Source organism: Babylonia areolata, chromosome 11 (genome assembly GCF_041734735.1).
Source record: "Babylonia areolata isolate BAREFJ2019XMU chromosome 11, ASM4173473v1, whole genome shotgun sequence".
Taxonomy (NCBI): Eukaryota; Metazoa; Mollusca; class Gastropoda; order Neogastropoda; family Buccinidae; genus Babylonia; species Babylonia areolata.
The window spans coordinates 29,077,012-29,093,378 of NC_134886.1; the positions used below are offsets into that span (position 1 = coordinate 29,077,012).

General features: G+C 41.2%; 1 protein-coding gene, 1 non-coding gene and 1 pseudogene across 2 annotated transcripts in view; 1 reads left to right on the forward strand and 2 right to left on the reverse strand.

Annotated features, from left to right (window-relative positions):
* Positions 1 to 4,773: 4,773 nt before the first annotated feature.
* On the reverse strand, positions 4,774 to 4,892 carry LOC143287787 (5S ribosomal RNA). The gene has a single exon (XR_013056000.1). It is a non-coding gene; the product is annotated as a 5S ribosomal RNA (ribosomal RNA).
* A 1,183-nt stretch (positions 4,893 to 6,075) lies between these two features.
* Positions 6,076 to 6,202, reverse strand: LOC143287799 (5S ribosomal RNA; annotated as a pseudogene).
* A 615-nt stretch (positions 6,203 to 6,817) lies between these two features.
* LOC143287354 (signal recognition particle receptor subunit beta-like) overlaps positions 6,818 to 16,367 on the forward strand; it is a 9,666-nt gene continuing 116 nt past the window's right edge. The window contains exons 1-7 of the mRNA XM_076595316.1: positions 6,818 to 6,951; positions 7,526 to 7,620; positions 9,308 to 9,385; positions 10,292 to 10,371; positions 11,322 to 11,381; positions 13,530 to 13,661; positions 14,619 to 16,367. The exon at positions 14,619 to 16,367 is cut by the window's right edge and continues 116 nt beyond it. Of these exons, the coding sequence (XP_076451431.1) occupies positions 6,837 to 6,951; positions 7,526 to 7,620; positions 9,308 to 9,385; positions 10,292 to 10,371; positions 11,322 to 11,381; positions 13,530 to 13,661; positions 14,619 to 14,832 (774 nt within the window). The 5' untranslated portion in view covers positions 6,818 to 6,836 and the 3' untranslated portion in view covers positions 14,833 to 16,367. The remainder of the gene's footprint in view (positions 6,952 to 7,525; positions 7,621 to 9,307; positions 9,386 to 10,291; positions 10,372 to 11,321; positions 11,382 to 13,529; positions 13,662 to 14,618) is intronic.

Here is a 16,367-nt window from a genome sequence, read left to right on the forward strand (position 1 = left end):
AATTAAGACAAGCATAATTACAAGAATACTCCCCCTCCCCCTCTCACCCCTCGCTCCCCCTCCTGCCCCCCCCCCCCCCCCCCCCACTGGCCTCCCCCCACACCCTCCTACCCACCGCCCCCCTCCTCGCCCCCTCCCCTAACCCTAGGGTACAAAATCAAGAACGCACACGTTCGCGCTATTATGTTTTATGAAAAATGAATAATGATGTTTCTCACTTTCACCCCATTAATTTTTTTGGAATGCGGAAATCAGGTAACCAGGATCAGCAGGGAGAAACGCTGGAGAGTAACCTTGAGCAAATAAACGCTCAGTGAAGTAAACAAACACATATCTTTATATTCTATATTTACGTATGAAGACTTGCCTCATCTGTATGATAGTCATTCGTGTCCGACTATGTTCACCAGAACAGCAAAGGAGGCATTTGCTGTCCTGACTATCTAGGCTAGAATTTGATTATAGTCTTGCCCAAGTTACATCCCAACTCTCTCGGCCAAGAGGGTTTAGGTCAGTCAGCGTTGGGATAGTTCCCAAAGGCCATCTAGCCCCCAAGGCTGCAGTACTAAGAGCCAGTACAATTTTGCCCCCTAGTTTGAGAATCATAGTCCTTCACAAAAGACTAAGCTGAAGATGACTTCCCAAATGCAGCGGAGAAACCATTGATAATACATCTCTCGCTTTGCTGTTGGCCCAACTGTAAGTTTATGTCAGTTTGTGATATAAACCGAGCTGGCCACGGTTCATTTACCTTCACACCATCATCATTTTCTCAAGAACACACGAAGAACACCCGGAACATCTTCATCAAGTCTTCCAGCAGATTCGTGATGGATGCAGGAATAAAACTTGCACTTAGAAGGTGCGCCTGACCCCGACAAGACTGCCCTCATCAGAGACTAGCCCAACCCCAAGACACCGGAAGACATGTTCAAGTTCCTGGGATTCACTGTCATCTATTGCAGCACGTTTGTCCAGAATCTCGCCAGCATTGCGTCACCATTCACAGCTCTGATGCGAATGCAAATACCATATTCATTATTACACCATATCACCCCATGAAGTGTACGAAGACATGCAAGCATACCACAGCCATAAAAAAAACAACTATTCATGTTATACATACATATCAAAGGTCGCGTCAAACGAAATTGATGTTTAAATCACATTACCAAGACAACACATTATCTTTAAAATTTAAATACATCTTACAAGAAAACTGACAAATTCCGAACAACACTCTCTGTTATGGACGATGTCAACAAACTAGATTTAAAGGCACGTGGATTTCGGTGATATTTGGAAGGAATAAACTTTTGTCTGATATCACTAAGAGCCGAACAACACAAGACAAAATGCAACTCATCTTCCTCGGATTCTTTGCGCAATAGACATATCAAATTGCTCTCATTAAATTCTCTGTGTCTATAATAATGTACAGTTAAATCAGATATACCGAATCGAAACCTAGTCGTTATATATTTCTGGCGCTTGTCCATAGTAGACAAACGATAGGGTTTTACTTCATCGATGTTACAGAAAGATCTGTACATGTTACATCTTTCACCATTCTGAATATGTTCGTGCTATTTTCTCAGCTCTGATGCCCATCCCAGTGAAGAACAAACAGGGAGGAAACAAGAAGACAGAGAACCAGAAGTCATGGACTTGGGGCGAGAAAGAACAAGCGGCATTTGAACAGCTGAAGACAGTGCTGACAACACCGCCAGTCAATGGGCATGCTGACTTCATCAGGCCGTTTGAGCTCTACACTGGCGAAGCAATAGCCGAGTGGCGTTGGACTCAATCTGAGGGTCCCGGGTTCGAATATCTGTATCGGCGCCTGGTGGGGAAAGGGTGGAGATTTTTCCGATCTCCCAGGTCAACATATGTCCAGATCTTTTTGTGCCTGAAACCCGTTCGTGTGCATACGCACGCAAAAGATCAGATACGCACGTTGAAGATCCTGTAATGCATGGCAGAGTTCGGTGAATTATGGAAACAAGAACATACCCAGCATTCACACCCCCGAAAACGGAGTATGACTGCCTACATTGCGGGGTAAATAAAAAAAAAGGGTCATGCACGTAAAATGTTACATGTCTGAGTGCATAATTATGTGTGCGTGACTGTAACCTGATTGAATGACACAGGAAACGCATGGTGAGATCCCGAATAACAGCCGTCAGTCGGCTCTACCCAGGTAAGCAGCCTGTTGTGTAAATGACTCCGAGTTTGTAAAGCGCTTAGAGCTTGGTCTCCTACCGAAGAAAGACGCTGTGTGAGTATCCATTCCATCATCATCGCACAGCCGCTTCCAGCAAAAAAGAACTCAGAGCTGTGCTGTATCAAGGGCAAGAGGACGGCTCCAAGATGATCGCCTGTGCTTGCAGATCCCTCGGCAAAGCTGAGCGAAATTATCCCGCCCATAAGCTGGAGTTCCTTGTCTTAATGTGGGCTGTGACGGACACATTCGAGGACAGATCGTGCTTCACTGAAAATACAGACAATAATCCTCTAAGGTACGTCGCTGGCTGGCCACCCTTTCCACCGACGACTTCAGTTTTCATGCATCAATAACGTCGATGCAAACACCTTATCAAGACTAGGACATGAACCAGCTTTGACTCATGCGAAAGGAGTCTGAAATATCCACTAAGGTAGTACATACACACCATCTGCAGTAGCCTTCAATGCAACTGCAACTCGGTTGTCACTGAAGACCGACTGAAAATTGCAGAATGGTTAAAACGCTTATATGCCAATACGATGTTCGTGAGGGTCGGGGTTCGATTCCTGCCAGCGCCCTTTCTCCCAAGTTTGACTGGAAAGTCAAACTGAGTGTCTGGTCACATGATAAACCGACGTTACGTGTGCAGCACGCACACTGCCCACTGAAAATGAACCGATGGCAACAAATTATTTTGAGAAACTCCAACCTGATCGGTTCACTCACACACACACACACACACACACACACACACACACACGCACGCACGCACGCACGCACACACACACACACACACACACACGCGCGCGCGCGCGCGCGCGGAGAAAACTGAAAGGGTGCTCAGTCACACTGATGCGAATCAAACGCTAAAACAAAGCATTTGCATGTGTACTCTGTGTGTGTGTGTGTGTGTGTGTGTGTGTGTGTGTGTGTGTGTGTGTGTGTGTGTGTGTGTGTGTGTGTGTGTGTGTGTGACGTGTGTGTGTGTGTGTGTGTGTGATCTTTAGGAATGTTAGTGTGATCATTTGTGAGGATGTTGATTTTCATCAGTCTTTTTTCAGCGACAAAGTTCGCAAAACATGGCAGTGACAATGGCAGAGGGAGTTTTCTTTTCGATAGCCTCACATGCACTTCTGATGGGCCTTCCACGCAGTGATCCTCCCTCTCAGTCTCTCTTCCCCCTAAACTATACGTAACAACGTGAAGCCTGAGTGGGATATGTTAGGACCCGCAGACGGCGAGCCGGGGAGCGGAGAGAGACAGAGACAGAGACAGACAGACAGACAGACACAGAAAGAGACAGAGACAGACAGAGAGAGAGAGAGAGACACACACACAGAATGATTACTGGATCCAAGGTTAGAATTAGAGGTAACTCTACATCATTTCGACTTCATTACATCAGTGCGTTGACACAGAGCATCAAAAGCTCCGCGGCGAGGATCACTTGACACGAGCATGTTGCTTTCTATTCGCGACTGTAACTGACGGGATGTGTTGAGACAGCTCGTCACAGAAATCATGGGTCACAGCAAACATTTTATCTGAATTATTCTTGCATACTGTAAAAACCATGGGCAGTGACTCGACACACACTGTATGTGAGTTATTTGTCTAGCTTGCATTCCACAGCAAACTATAATTTTTCATATACAGACCCCCGCGTAACACGCATTAATCAAGTTCAGCCTAGTACTTGTTTTGAGCAGAACATTTCAGTTACACTCAGTAATGGGTGACTGTACATCATTCCACGACGTACGGCGCGCAAAACAAATTTCGGCGACGAACGGCCAAAGGCTTAAGTTATAATGCACACAATAAAGGCAAAGCAAATCCGTCATCAAACATCAGTTTCCACACACGACAAATTAGACAATTCAGCATTTGAAAAAAAAAAAAAAAAGTCTCCCGTATTGTTAATCACCCACAGATCTGAACAACACGCCATACATGATTAGTACAACTGCGTGATTTCGCCACTGACCATTAGATATGACAACAGCAAACTGATTCTTGTACAATTATGGTGTGTAGAAATGAATGACTTGAAACAAGAAGATGAAAATGAATCCGGAGAGAGAACATTTTGAAAACTGAAGAGAAAATGGCAGAGTCCGTGCGAGAAAGGAAAAAAAATGTTGGGAGGAATAAAACTGTAAAAAAAAATGTTATTATTATCTTACTGAATATTCTCTTTTTATAATGATTGAAACGTACACAAGCGCTCAGCGCGCAGGCACACACGCGCGTGCGCACACACAAAACGATGCATGCACTGCACGCACGGGCACACACTCGGCAACACATACACAGTTGTTACATTCTGAATGTAATAGTATCTTACCCACATGTTTTTCTTTTTACATAATAATTGATGTGTGCATGGTGATAAGTGAAGGGTGTGTCAGTTTTTGTTTTTGTTTTTTGTTGTTGTTTTTTTGCTGACGGGCATTTTATTTCAAGTGAGCCTAAAGAAAATTTTCTGTTTTTGGTTGAAGCAGATAATAAAGTATTTTGAATTGAACTGAAAAAAAAAGGAATGCCAGCAGCACCCGGTATTCCCAGGCGGTCACCCATCTAAGTACTAACCGGGCCCGACGTTGCTTAACTTCGGTGATCGGACGAGAACCGGTGTTTTCAACGTGGTATGGCCGTTGGCGATAATCAGACAAAAGTTAGAGATAATAAAGCATACACGCGTATAAATGAATAAATTACGATTTATTATATAACATAAGTAGTCAAACTCTTCACCGATCACTACACTGACAGTTTAGGTTATCTTCGTTTCTCCCGGCTTCCACTCGTGTCCGTGCACACGCTCACGCTTACTCGCCAGAGTAAAATCTAAAAGATAGACTAACACTGATTTAGTCAGACTTACAGACAAACAGACAAACATCATCCTATACTCGAAGAGACCTTACATTCCAGAAACCACGAGGTCAGAATTTCAGTTTATTTATTCCCATTAACTCTTTTGAGTCATAGAGAAATCAGGAAACATGACAATAACAGGATGACGGCCACAGAGGAAGAGCGAAGATAATTTAAAAAGAAGAAACAAAGGTTCGAGTGGCCCAACAAATCAAAGAGACATAACTCTTCACAGGATATAATCGTACTTTTGTAGCAGTCTTTCCCCCTGCAGTTCTGCTGTCCTCCAGCCACCATCTCCTCCCCCATTATTCTTCACTTTCAGGGCGGGGAACTAGTTTGCGGTCAATATATCTATCTGTATTTATCCTGCAAAGATCAAAGTCAGTTAGGAGCAAGAGAGTGGATGAGGATTTCCACTGATTTACCGTTTCATTATACTTTGTGGGTTTTTTTCAGTCAGTGACATAGTAAGCATGTTACCTATGCACGGGATTTAAGAAGGCCGACCACCGAATACTAAGCGGATGAGTATTGCCCTCATAATTTCATAATCTCTCTTTTCAAAATGAATAACATTTATTGTTCTTGCTTTTTGTGTGGTTTTGGGGTTTTTTTTTCATTCTTGAAATGAAACACCGTGACTGAGGGGTAGACACATGAAAAGGAGATAATACATCTATGATAGGCCAACTTCAACTTCACTTCTTCCACTGACTTGGCATTTGGGGCAGAAAAAAATAATCAGAAAGAAAAATGCAAAAAGGAAAAGAAACTCTGCAGTCAAAAAAATGGCAACGTACATTAACTGATCAACACATGGGGTGTAGAAATTCTCACTTCAAACAAGAATGAATGTGGCAATCCAGAAAACTCCAGGGAAAGAAAGAGCAGAGGGGACAGAGATAGAGAAAATTAAGATGGTAGCGGAGAAGAAAAAAACTTCTGTAAAAAAAGGAATTTGATGCCAACAGCACACGGTATTCCCAGGCGGTCACCCATCCAAGTACTAATTACCGGGCCCGACGTTGCTTAACTTCGGTGATCGGACGAAAACCGGTGTTTCAAGTTCAACGTGGTATGGCCGCCGGTTGGCATAAATGCGGCGGAGAAATTGTACCTGACTAAACAAGCGATCGCCTCAGTCTTTCCAAAGTATATATAGACCGATGAAATAAACACTGATTAAAATATGATAGACGGTGTCAACATCTAAGATCAGTCTACACATTCTACTCGGTGTTGTCTGCCGTGGTATACACGCGAGCACACAGAAAAATCAGTGAAGCTACACAGACAGACACACAAACATCCTTTTGGTGGCAATGTGATATCATTGTTCATGATTTGGTAGTCATGTCTTTAATAAGTGTTTTTTTGTGTGTGTTTTTTGTTGTTGTTGTTTTTAATGAATAAGGGGTTTTCTGATTTTTGTTTTCCACTGACTACCAAGTACAGCTGTGTCCGTCCTCAGATCCAGCACGCACTCACACGCATACACTTGCACACAATGTTCTAACCTTTTTTTTTCTTTTTCTTTTTTAGTCTTTTTTTTCAATAACCCTCACCCCCACCCCCTTCCCCCCTCCAACACCCTCATCACGCCCCCGCCCATTCACACACACACGAGTGACAAATACATCCCGAAGACTGTCTAAAGGCCGTGGACCGGCGAACTTTATATTGACCTCCCTTGACAGCGCCGGAAGTTGTTCATCTAGCAAGCATGGCAGGCGCTCAAGCAGACGATTTCGTGACATATGTCACAACTGGGTTGAAGAAAGGAGATGCTACAGTCATTGGAATCATTGTAGCCATTGTGATTGGTCTTCTTACCATTGGTAATGAGATATGTGACAAGCTGTATTTGTTCTGATCGTGTAATTCCTGAAGATATACCAAATTGTGACTGTCTCTTGAGACATCGGGTTTGTGGAAGTTTTTAGTTCGTGACAGAATGTTTCAGATGAAAGTGTTGATTCAACACACAGACATACACACAGGCATTCTTTCTCTCTCTCTCTCTCTCTCTCTCTCTCTCTCTCTCTCTCTGAGACACATATACACACACACACTTACACACACACCATACCATTACTACATAGACATGCTGTTCTTCCATCAACATGACTAAATCATCTCAATGATTCTTCAGAACTTTACACACACACACACACACACACACAGAGAGAGAGATATGTAGACTGATACTGGGAGCTGGACAGTAAAAGGAGTGGTTTATTAGTGTCATTATTAGTAATATTACTGATGATGTTTATATCAGTTGATAATCACAATGGATGTGTGTGTGTGTGTGTGTATGAGTGAAACTCTGAGACTGTTTCATATTTGTGTATCATGTACACTTTTTTTTTTAATTACGTTCATGTTCATGTAATGTGTGATATTGTGCAGTGCTACTTGCCTTGAAGAGTCGCAGAAGCAACAATCGCCAAGGCATTCTATTGATGGGAACATGCGACTCGGGAAAGACATTGATGTTTTCCAGGGTGAGTGTACTGTTCCTTCAGCCAGCTATGTCATTTTGTTTATAAATACAAGTTACAGATATCATTATATTGAAGATTTTTAATTACAGATTTTTGTTTGTTTGGTTTTTGATAGAATTGTGTTTGGAAATTATGACAAGACTGAAAAAAACTGGTTTTACTCGGCCTGGATTAGCAGTACATTTTTGGTATCCATTTCTATGTATTGAATTAATCACTTAAATATCAGGATGATGTTTATGCATGCCTTGTTTCCCATGTTATGATTTTTTTTTTTTTTTTCATATTTTATTAGATTTTATTAACGGAGAAAAAGTCTTGTAAATCTACAACATTTAGTTGCTTGAAAATATGGGTAGAATGGGCTTGAAAAAAAATAAACTGGTCACACAGAGATGGGGTGTATGAGGGAGCACTGACTGAGACAGAGAAAGACAAGGCAGAATTGATTATCATTGAGGATAATAGTTGATACTATTTTTACTAAATAATAGAGAGGGATTGGCATGCTTTTGTTTTACATCTCTCTCTCTCTCTCTCTCTCTCTCTCTCTATATATATATATATATATATATATATATATATATATATCCTGTCCTCGCTCTGGGATGTACACCACACAGTAATAAGTGACATGAGGCATTAGTATACTTGAATTTTGTTTGTTTGTTTGTTTTAAACATTAGAATATATTTGACTATAATGTTTTGGAGAAGCAGACACCTGTAAGGTGCAGAGAGAAAAAACAGACTGCGAGTTGGAGGCAGGGAGTGAGGGACAGACAGGCAGGCAGAGAAATAAACAGATGCCGTGTCTGTTGTGTTGTTTGTGAGCTGTTTTAATTCTGTTAGAAGGCTTCGTTCATTTTCATCGTATCACACTTCAGGAATCCAAGGTCGACCTCGATATGGTTCTAGTTCATCACATCACTGCATTTCGACAGATTTTAATTGTACATGAGGCACACAGTATCATAAGAAGCATGGGTCATAGTTGAGAAAACAGTCATTACCTTGCAGTGTGTGAAATTTGATGCACATAATTATAAGACATGTTCTTCAACTGAAAATTCTTTCAGCCATTTTTATTGACAATGTTTCCCTAGCTGTCCTGTTCTTCATGCTGTTTTGACAGTCTGATTTCTTCTTGGCATCTGAGGCAGTCTAACCTCTGATACTGGTGCTGAAGTAATCAAACTCATGTGCATCAACTTTCTAAGAACAGATTTTTCTTCTAGTTCCCGCTTGGTGCACAAACATCTTTTGATCTTCCTTGCTTTTTCTTTGTGCCTTGTGGCATGTAAGGCTGCCGCCAGAGATCTCTAGTGCTGCCTGTTCTGCGCTGTCTAAGCTAGCTTCCTCCAGCTGTATTCATTCTCCTTCAGTTCTTTTTCAGGGGTTGCGCACCATGTCTCTTGGTCTTCCTCACTCTTTTTCCATTTTGTGTCAAGCAATGGGCTACTCTTGGAAGTGCATCTCTTCTTTTACTCAAGCTTTTTGTGTTATACTTGTTATAGATTGTCTGTAAAGTAGCTATGCATACATTATTGTTTTACAGACTGTTCATGATTTAGCAATGTATGTGTGTATGTCATATTGTGTTCCATACTGTTTGATAACTGTTTTGATTATCTAGCTCTGCATATTGTCATCATTGGTGACTGGTATTGGTGTGGATGTGGTTGCAGCTGGTGTACAAGCAGTACAGACAGACACTCACCTCCCTCACCACCAACACAGGGACGGTCTCTTTGCCCGCAGTGGGGGTGAGTTCTCACCAGTCATACTCCCTGTGCTGATGTAGGGTTTCATGAGTATTTTTTATGTCTGGTTCACACAGCTGTTAAGTTACTTTTTTTTTCATCTGGTTGACACAGTCGTATGTTACTTTTATGTCTGATTCACACACCTGTATGTTACTTTTATGTCTGGTTCACACACCTGTATGTTACTTTTATATCTGGTTCACACACCTGTATGTTACTTTTATATCTGGTTCACACACCTGTATGTTACTTTTATGTCTGATTCACACAGCTGTATGTTACTTATGTGTCTGATTCACGCAGCTGTGTATTACTTTTATATCTGATTCATACGGCTATATGTTACTTTAATATCTGTTCTCACTCGGCTGTGTATTACTTTTATGTCTGATTTACACAGCTGTATGTTTTATGCATGATTCATGTAGCTGTATGTTTTATATTTGATTCACATAGCTGCATGTGCAAGATTGTATTTCCCAGTGGATTGGAGCCAGAAAAATACTTGGCTCATGGGATGAAAACCAAACAGACAAGACCTCTTACTTTACACACACGCACCTGTGTAGTGATGTATGCACACACCTTATGCAGTTACAAAGTTAGCACTCAGTCCTTCAGTCAGTTCTGTGCAGCTCTCCAGATACTGCTGAAGCGTATACACAGGTTCCTTTTTAAGTTGTTTTTAGTTTGGCGTGTGTAGTTCGTACATGTATTGAAGTATAAGTTAACATCTGCCAATTCTTGATAAATGTATATAATACCCTGATTCATTTAGAGAGAGTAATTTCATTAACGAAAAGATTACAATGCTTTTTACACTAAAATAATTATAATGCTGTTCCACTATGTTGTGAGAAATGTGTGGAAAATGTGAATGATATACTGAAGCATTGTGCCTTTCAGAAAAGCCTGAATGTGATAGACGTACCTGGACATGAGCGACTTCGCACCCAGCTGCTGGACGCAAACAAAGGACTGGCCAGGTGAATGTTTGGTGGATGGCAGTCCTGTTACTGTTACAGTTTCTGTGTCTTCTCACCTCTTTGGTCGAGTATGGCGTTCCTAAATGGCTGGGGTAAAAATGATCATACACGTACTGTCCCACTTGTGTATACGAGTGAACGTGGGAGTCACAGCCCATGAAGAAGAAGAAGAAGAAGAATAGTTGCTTGATGTTATTCATTTTGCAAATTGTTACTTTTACTCTCTTTTTTTTTTTTTTTTCGATCTACTCAGCTCTTGGTTTGAGGTTAGTTTATGTTTACACGTTTTGCAAATGTTTTTACACTTTTATGTTCTTTGTGTAATTTTTGCTTCCTTTCTTTGTGAATATATATATATATATATATATATATATATACCAGTAGGTATGTTTTATGTATGTGTATGCCTTTGTATAAATTGTTGATGATGGTAAGGGTATGCAGAATTGCATGTTTTAAAACCAGGTTCAGAATATTTTACTGCCAACAGACATAATTATGTGACAGTTATGACAAAATAATATATATATAAAAAAAAAACTAGTAATTTTATTCTAAAATTGTTCATTAAGAGGCATTGTTTTCATTTTTAATGAAATCATTATCATGTCATTTCCTCAAAACATGAAAATGTTTCAGTGAGTGTGTATGTGCATGTGTAGGGGTTGGGGTTGTATTAGAGAGAGGGAGAGAAGCTCATCTGTTGATCTACACAGAGATGTTGTGGTGATGTGTGGTGACTGAAGTGGTGATGGGCGCAATAGTCAAAAGGTTAAAGCATTGGACTTCCAATCTGAGGGTCCCAGGTTCGAATCTCAAGTAGGCAGCCTGTTGTGCAAATGATGCCGAGTTTGTAAAGCACTTAGAGCTTGGTTTCCGATTGAGGATAGGCGCTATATAAGTATCCATATCAAATCTAATCAAAGATTGTGGTGTGTGTGGTGTGACAGGGCCATCATCTTTGTGGTGGACGGCGCCACAGTGCTCAAGGAGATCAAGGAGGTGGCTGAGTGAGTGCCTCATTTTGTTACAGCTTTGAAACCTGTGTGTGTGTGTGTGTGTGTGTGTGTGTGTGTGTTTACTCTGTGTGTGTGTGTGTGTGTGTGTGTGCACGCGCGCGCATGTGTGTGCATATGTACTCTGGGTATGTGTGTGTGTGTGTGTGTGTACATGTTTGTGTGTGTGTGTGTGTGTGTGTGTGTGTGTGCTTTGTATTTTTGCTCTGTGTGTATGTCTTCAGTATGTGCTCTGTGTGTTTGTGTGTGTGTATAGTGGTGGTTACTGTTATAATTAAGCAGTACAATAGCAAATGGGTTGTCTGTGGGGAAGTCAGGGGAGCTAACTCACAGTACTGAGGTAAAGAAACATGTCAAGGGAAACCATTACATGTTTCATGGAAATATTATTTTAAGAAAAAAACATGTTTGTTGGAGGGAGTTATATAGGGAGAATAGTAAACCATGTTCTGTTCCTCTGACAATTTGCTGTCAATATTGTGGGCAGCTTTAGGATAAATAATTGGGTTCCCAATGTACATGAATGATGGTTTTCCAATCTCTCATCATTTGTGGAAACTTTCCACATGATGTGCAACCCACCCTGGTGTGAGTGGTACAATGTGTCCTGTGAATACAGGGCATTGGTGAGACCTCTGTGCTCTGTGATTATGGTTCCTGCTTCTGTCACCCTCTCTGAAGTCTGAGACAGAGCTTTATCACTCGGTAGATTTTTGACACGTGTTTTACCCTGTTCAGAGAATAGCAGCGCTCAGCAGACTTTTGACATGTGTTTAACCCTGTTCAGAGAATAGCAGCACTCAGCAGACTTTTGACATGTGTTTAACTCTGTTCAGAGAATAGCAGCACTCAGCAGACTTTTGACATGTGTTTAACCCTGTTCAGAGAATAGCAGCACTCAGCAGACTTTTGACATGTGTTTAACTCTGTTCAGAGAATAGCAGCACTCAGCAGACTTTTGACATGTGTTTAACCCTGTTCAGAGAATAGCAGCACTCAGCAGACTTTTGACATGTGTTTAACCCTGTTCAGAGAATAGCAGCGCTCAGCAGACTTTTGACATGTGTTTCACCCTGTTCAGACAATAGCAGCACTCAGCAGACTTTTGACATGTGTTTAACCCTGTTCAGAGAATAGCAGCACTCAGCAGACTTTTGACATGTGTTTAACCCTGTTAAGAGAATAGCAGCACTCAGCAGATTTTTGTCATGTGTTTAACCCTATTCAGAGAATAGCAGCACTCATCAGATGTTTGACACGTGTTTTACCCTGTTCAGAGAATAGCAGCACTCAGCAGACTTTTGACATGTGTTTTACCCTGTTCAGAGAATAGCAGCACTCAGCAGACTTTTGACATGTGTTTAACCCTGTTCAGAGTATAGCAGCACTCAGCAGACTTTTTACATGTGTTTAACCCTGTTCAGAGAATAGCAGCACTCAGCAGACTTTTGACATGTGTTTTACCCTGTTCAGAAAATAGCAGCACTCAGCAGACTTTTGACATGTGTTTTACCCTGTTCAGAAAATAGCAGCACTCAGCAGACTTTTGACATGTGTTTAACCCTGTTCAGAGAATAGCAGCACTCAGCAGACTTTTGACATGTGTTTTACCCTGTTCAGAGAATAGCAGCACTCAGCAGATGTTTGACATGTGTTTAACCCTGTTCAGAGAATAGCAGCACTCAGCAGATTTTTGACATGTGTTTAATCCTGTTCAGAGAATAGGTGCTATATAAATTCACAATATTAGTATAATTATGATAATTCTGAAGCCTGTGCCTGAGCGTGTGCTGCAAGTTGTGTAAGTGATGCTTTTTGTTTCCAGGTACCTGTACACAGTGTTGACGGACAGTGTGTGCTGCAACGTGTGTAAGTGATGCTTTTTGTTTCCAGGTACCTGTACATGCGACATGTGTAAGTGATGCTTTTTGTCTCCAGGTACCTGTACACAGTGTTGACGGACAGTGTGTGCTGCAAGTTGTGTAAGTGATGCTTTTTGTTTCCAGGTACCTGTACACAGTGTTGATGGACAGTGTGTGCTGCAAGTTGTGTAAGCGATGCTTTTTGTTTCCAGGTACCTGTACACAGTGTTGACGGACAGTGTGTGCTGCAACTTGTGTAAGTGATGCTTTTTGTTTCCAGGTACCTGTACACAGTGTTGACGGACAGTGTGATTTCTCAGAACACGCCCCCTGTGCTGATTGCCTGCAACAAACAGGATCTGACTCTGTGTAAAGGAGCCAAGGTGATCCAGAAGATGCTGGAAAAGGAGATGTAAGTTAGTGTGTGTGTATGTGTGTGTGGAGGGAGGGAGGGAGGTTTTGGAAAGGACAGCAGTGTTCGGAAGGATCTGTGTTTTTGTGTGTGTGTGAACAAGAGTGACAGGAATTTTAACTTGTGTAGTGAAGTTTCCAGAACAAAATCTGCTGCCAAGGAAAGATAAAGAAATATAGAGTAGGATTATGAATGCGCACTGTAAGGAACTGGTACAATAACGTAACGGTTAAGGCTGTGGACTTCATGTTGTAGGACTGTGAGGTCCTTGAGTCTGAACTTGCTAGTGCACCATGAACCTGTTCAATCTCCCAGAATAATGTATGTGCAGACATACTAGTGCAGTGACCCTGTTTATGTGATATACATGAAGGTTGAAAAAATGAAGAAAAGATTTAGATCTCATCAGGAAGTTAGTCATTGTCAGTACTGGACATATAATGAAAACACAAGCATAACCAGCATGAACCCACCCCTGAAAAGGAGTACAGCTACCTAAGTGATGAGGGTAAGCACAGTGATACACAGATGAGCCAGCTTGTTGACATGGTTAGATACAGGAGTTGCATTCTCTGAACACAGAAGTACCACTACAAAGATAGCTGCTGATCTATCTTTCTGAAATGAAAAACCAGTGTGTGAAGAATGCACTCTCTTATGTTGGAACATTGGGCAGATGTGGACATTTCAGTTAACTGGTCCTTCTTTGCTGGTACAGGAGAGAGACAGGTGGGAAGTGGAGGGAGGGAGAGAGAGAGGGGGGACATGTGCGAGGATGTGGAAAGGAAAGTTTCAGTTTCTCAGGGAGGTGTGTGTTCAGACAAATCCATATATACTACACCACATCTGCTAGGCAGATGCCTGACCAGCAGTATAACCCAAAAGGAAAGATGGTTCAGTGAACGCCAGATAACAATAGGACTGTCGAAGTTAAGGGGGGGGTATCTTTTCTTTCAGGAACACGCTGCGCGTGACCCAGTCAGCGGCCCTTCAGAGCACGGACGGCTCAGGCAACAACAACACCTTCCTGGGCAAGAGAGACAAGGACTTCTCCTTCGCTGACATCAAGCCACTGCGCGTGGACTTTGTGGAGTGCAGTGCTCGAGGCAAGGACGAGAACTCCGAAGGAGATCTGCAGGCAGTCTTGGACTGGATGGTACAGGTGGCTTAGAGGAACTGTGTGGGTTATGGACTGATGAAAGAAATATAAATGGGAGAGGAGAAAGGCTACTGAAATTGTCAGCATATCTGTGAGAGGACAAAGGAAAGATGTTAGATGGTGCTGGGATGTTAGAATGTGATGTTGAGAAAAAGTTTGACGGATGTCAGCAAAGGGTACTTTGGGAAAAAAATGATTTAATAAAGCAAAAGATGAAGGTAAAGTCTGCTTCATCTAATATTTCTCAGCCAACAAGAGATTCCATGAATGCACAAGATATAAACAAGTTTTCCTTATCAATGAGTTGTAGACACACATCATCTAAACAAATTTTTACAAAATTGGCTGAAAAAAAAATTAAAAAAGAAGACTGCTTGTGTATGCAGGTGGAATAATTTAAACACAGCATTACTAATCTTTAAATGCTCGTTAGCATACAGGGAGATTTTACTTAATCGACAGTGCACATTTTATATATTGAACAATATATTGCAGATTTTTCTTGCTGGTAGTTGACAGCATTTCCTCATATTCAGTCAAATTATACATGAAACAACTCATCAGATTCTCAGTAAATAAGTAAAAGCAAACACAGACATGATTTTGAATGCAATGACTGCAAATGGGAAGGGAGTGAATGTGACAGTTGTGGTACAGTGAGTGTTGATCCAGCTTGCTAACCTGTATCTTCTTCATCCTTGATATGTTCATCTGGTGTGGGGTGTATGAGTTGACTATTTCTTGATAAAGGAAAGCATGTTAAACTTTGTTGCATCGAGCTAAATTGTGTTAGAGAAAATAAAGTATTCAATGTACAAATACTGGATTTCTTCATGTTGTGTCATTGTTGTAATTGTTGCTCCCCTCTCTTTTTCCACCTATGCCTGTCCTTTCCTTGTGTGTGTATGAAACTGTAGGAAGCTGTTTCTTTGGAGAGAGAATATTGCAGTCTGAAATTGATGCAAACAAGTCTTTGTGATGCCCTTTTTGACAGCCAAGTATTCATAAATATCTGTGTTCTCATTTATATGCATGCACATTCCCACCCTTGTATCAATCTCACATACAGGTACACCACATATACACACAAATACAAACACATGTTTACACATGCACACACACACAATCATTATCTCACAAGCCTGGGCAGAGATTTTCTATCATGTGTACATGTGATCTAATCAAATGACTGTGTCAATGACACTTAACTGCATTTCTTTTTCTTCGCAAGAGATTTTCTGTGTAAAATTGAATGGTTCTTTTATTTGTAAGTACGGCATCACAGTTCTTTAAATGTGAATGTGTGTGTAGACATGTTAAATTGTTTTTTAACTCAGTCTCAAAGGAGGATAGTTTTTTTCTGTTTGTTTGGGGTTTTTTGTTGGGTTTTTTTTTGTTTTGTTTTTTTGTCATTACTTCATATAATTATGTGTATGTGCACAAATTCATGCTACCCAACAAATTCTGTTTTTGTTTCATCCAAATTATGATGCAAAGTCTGCTTGTTCAACAGTCTTCTTTGTGTGACTAGTATAAATTTTCAGTTT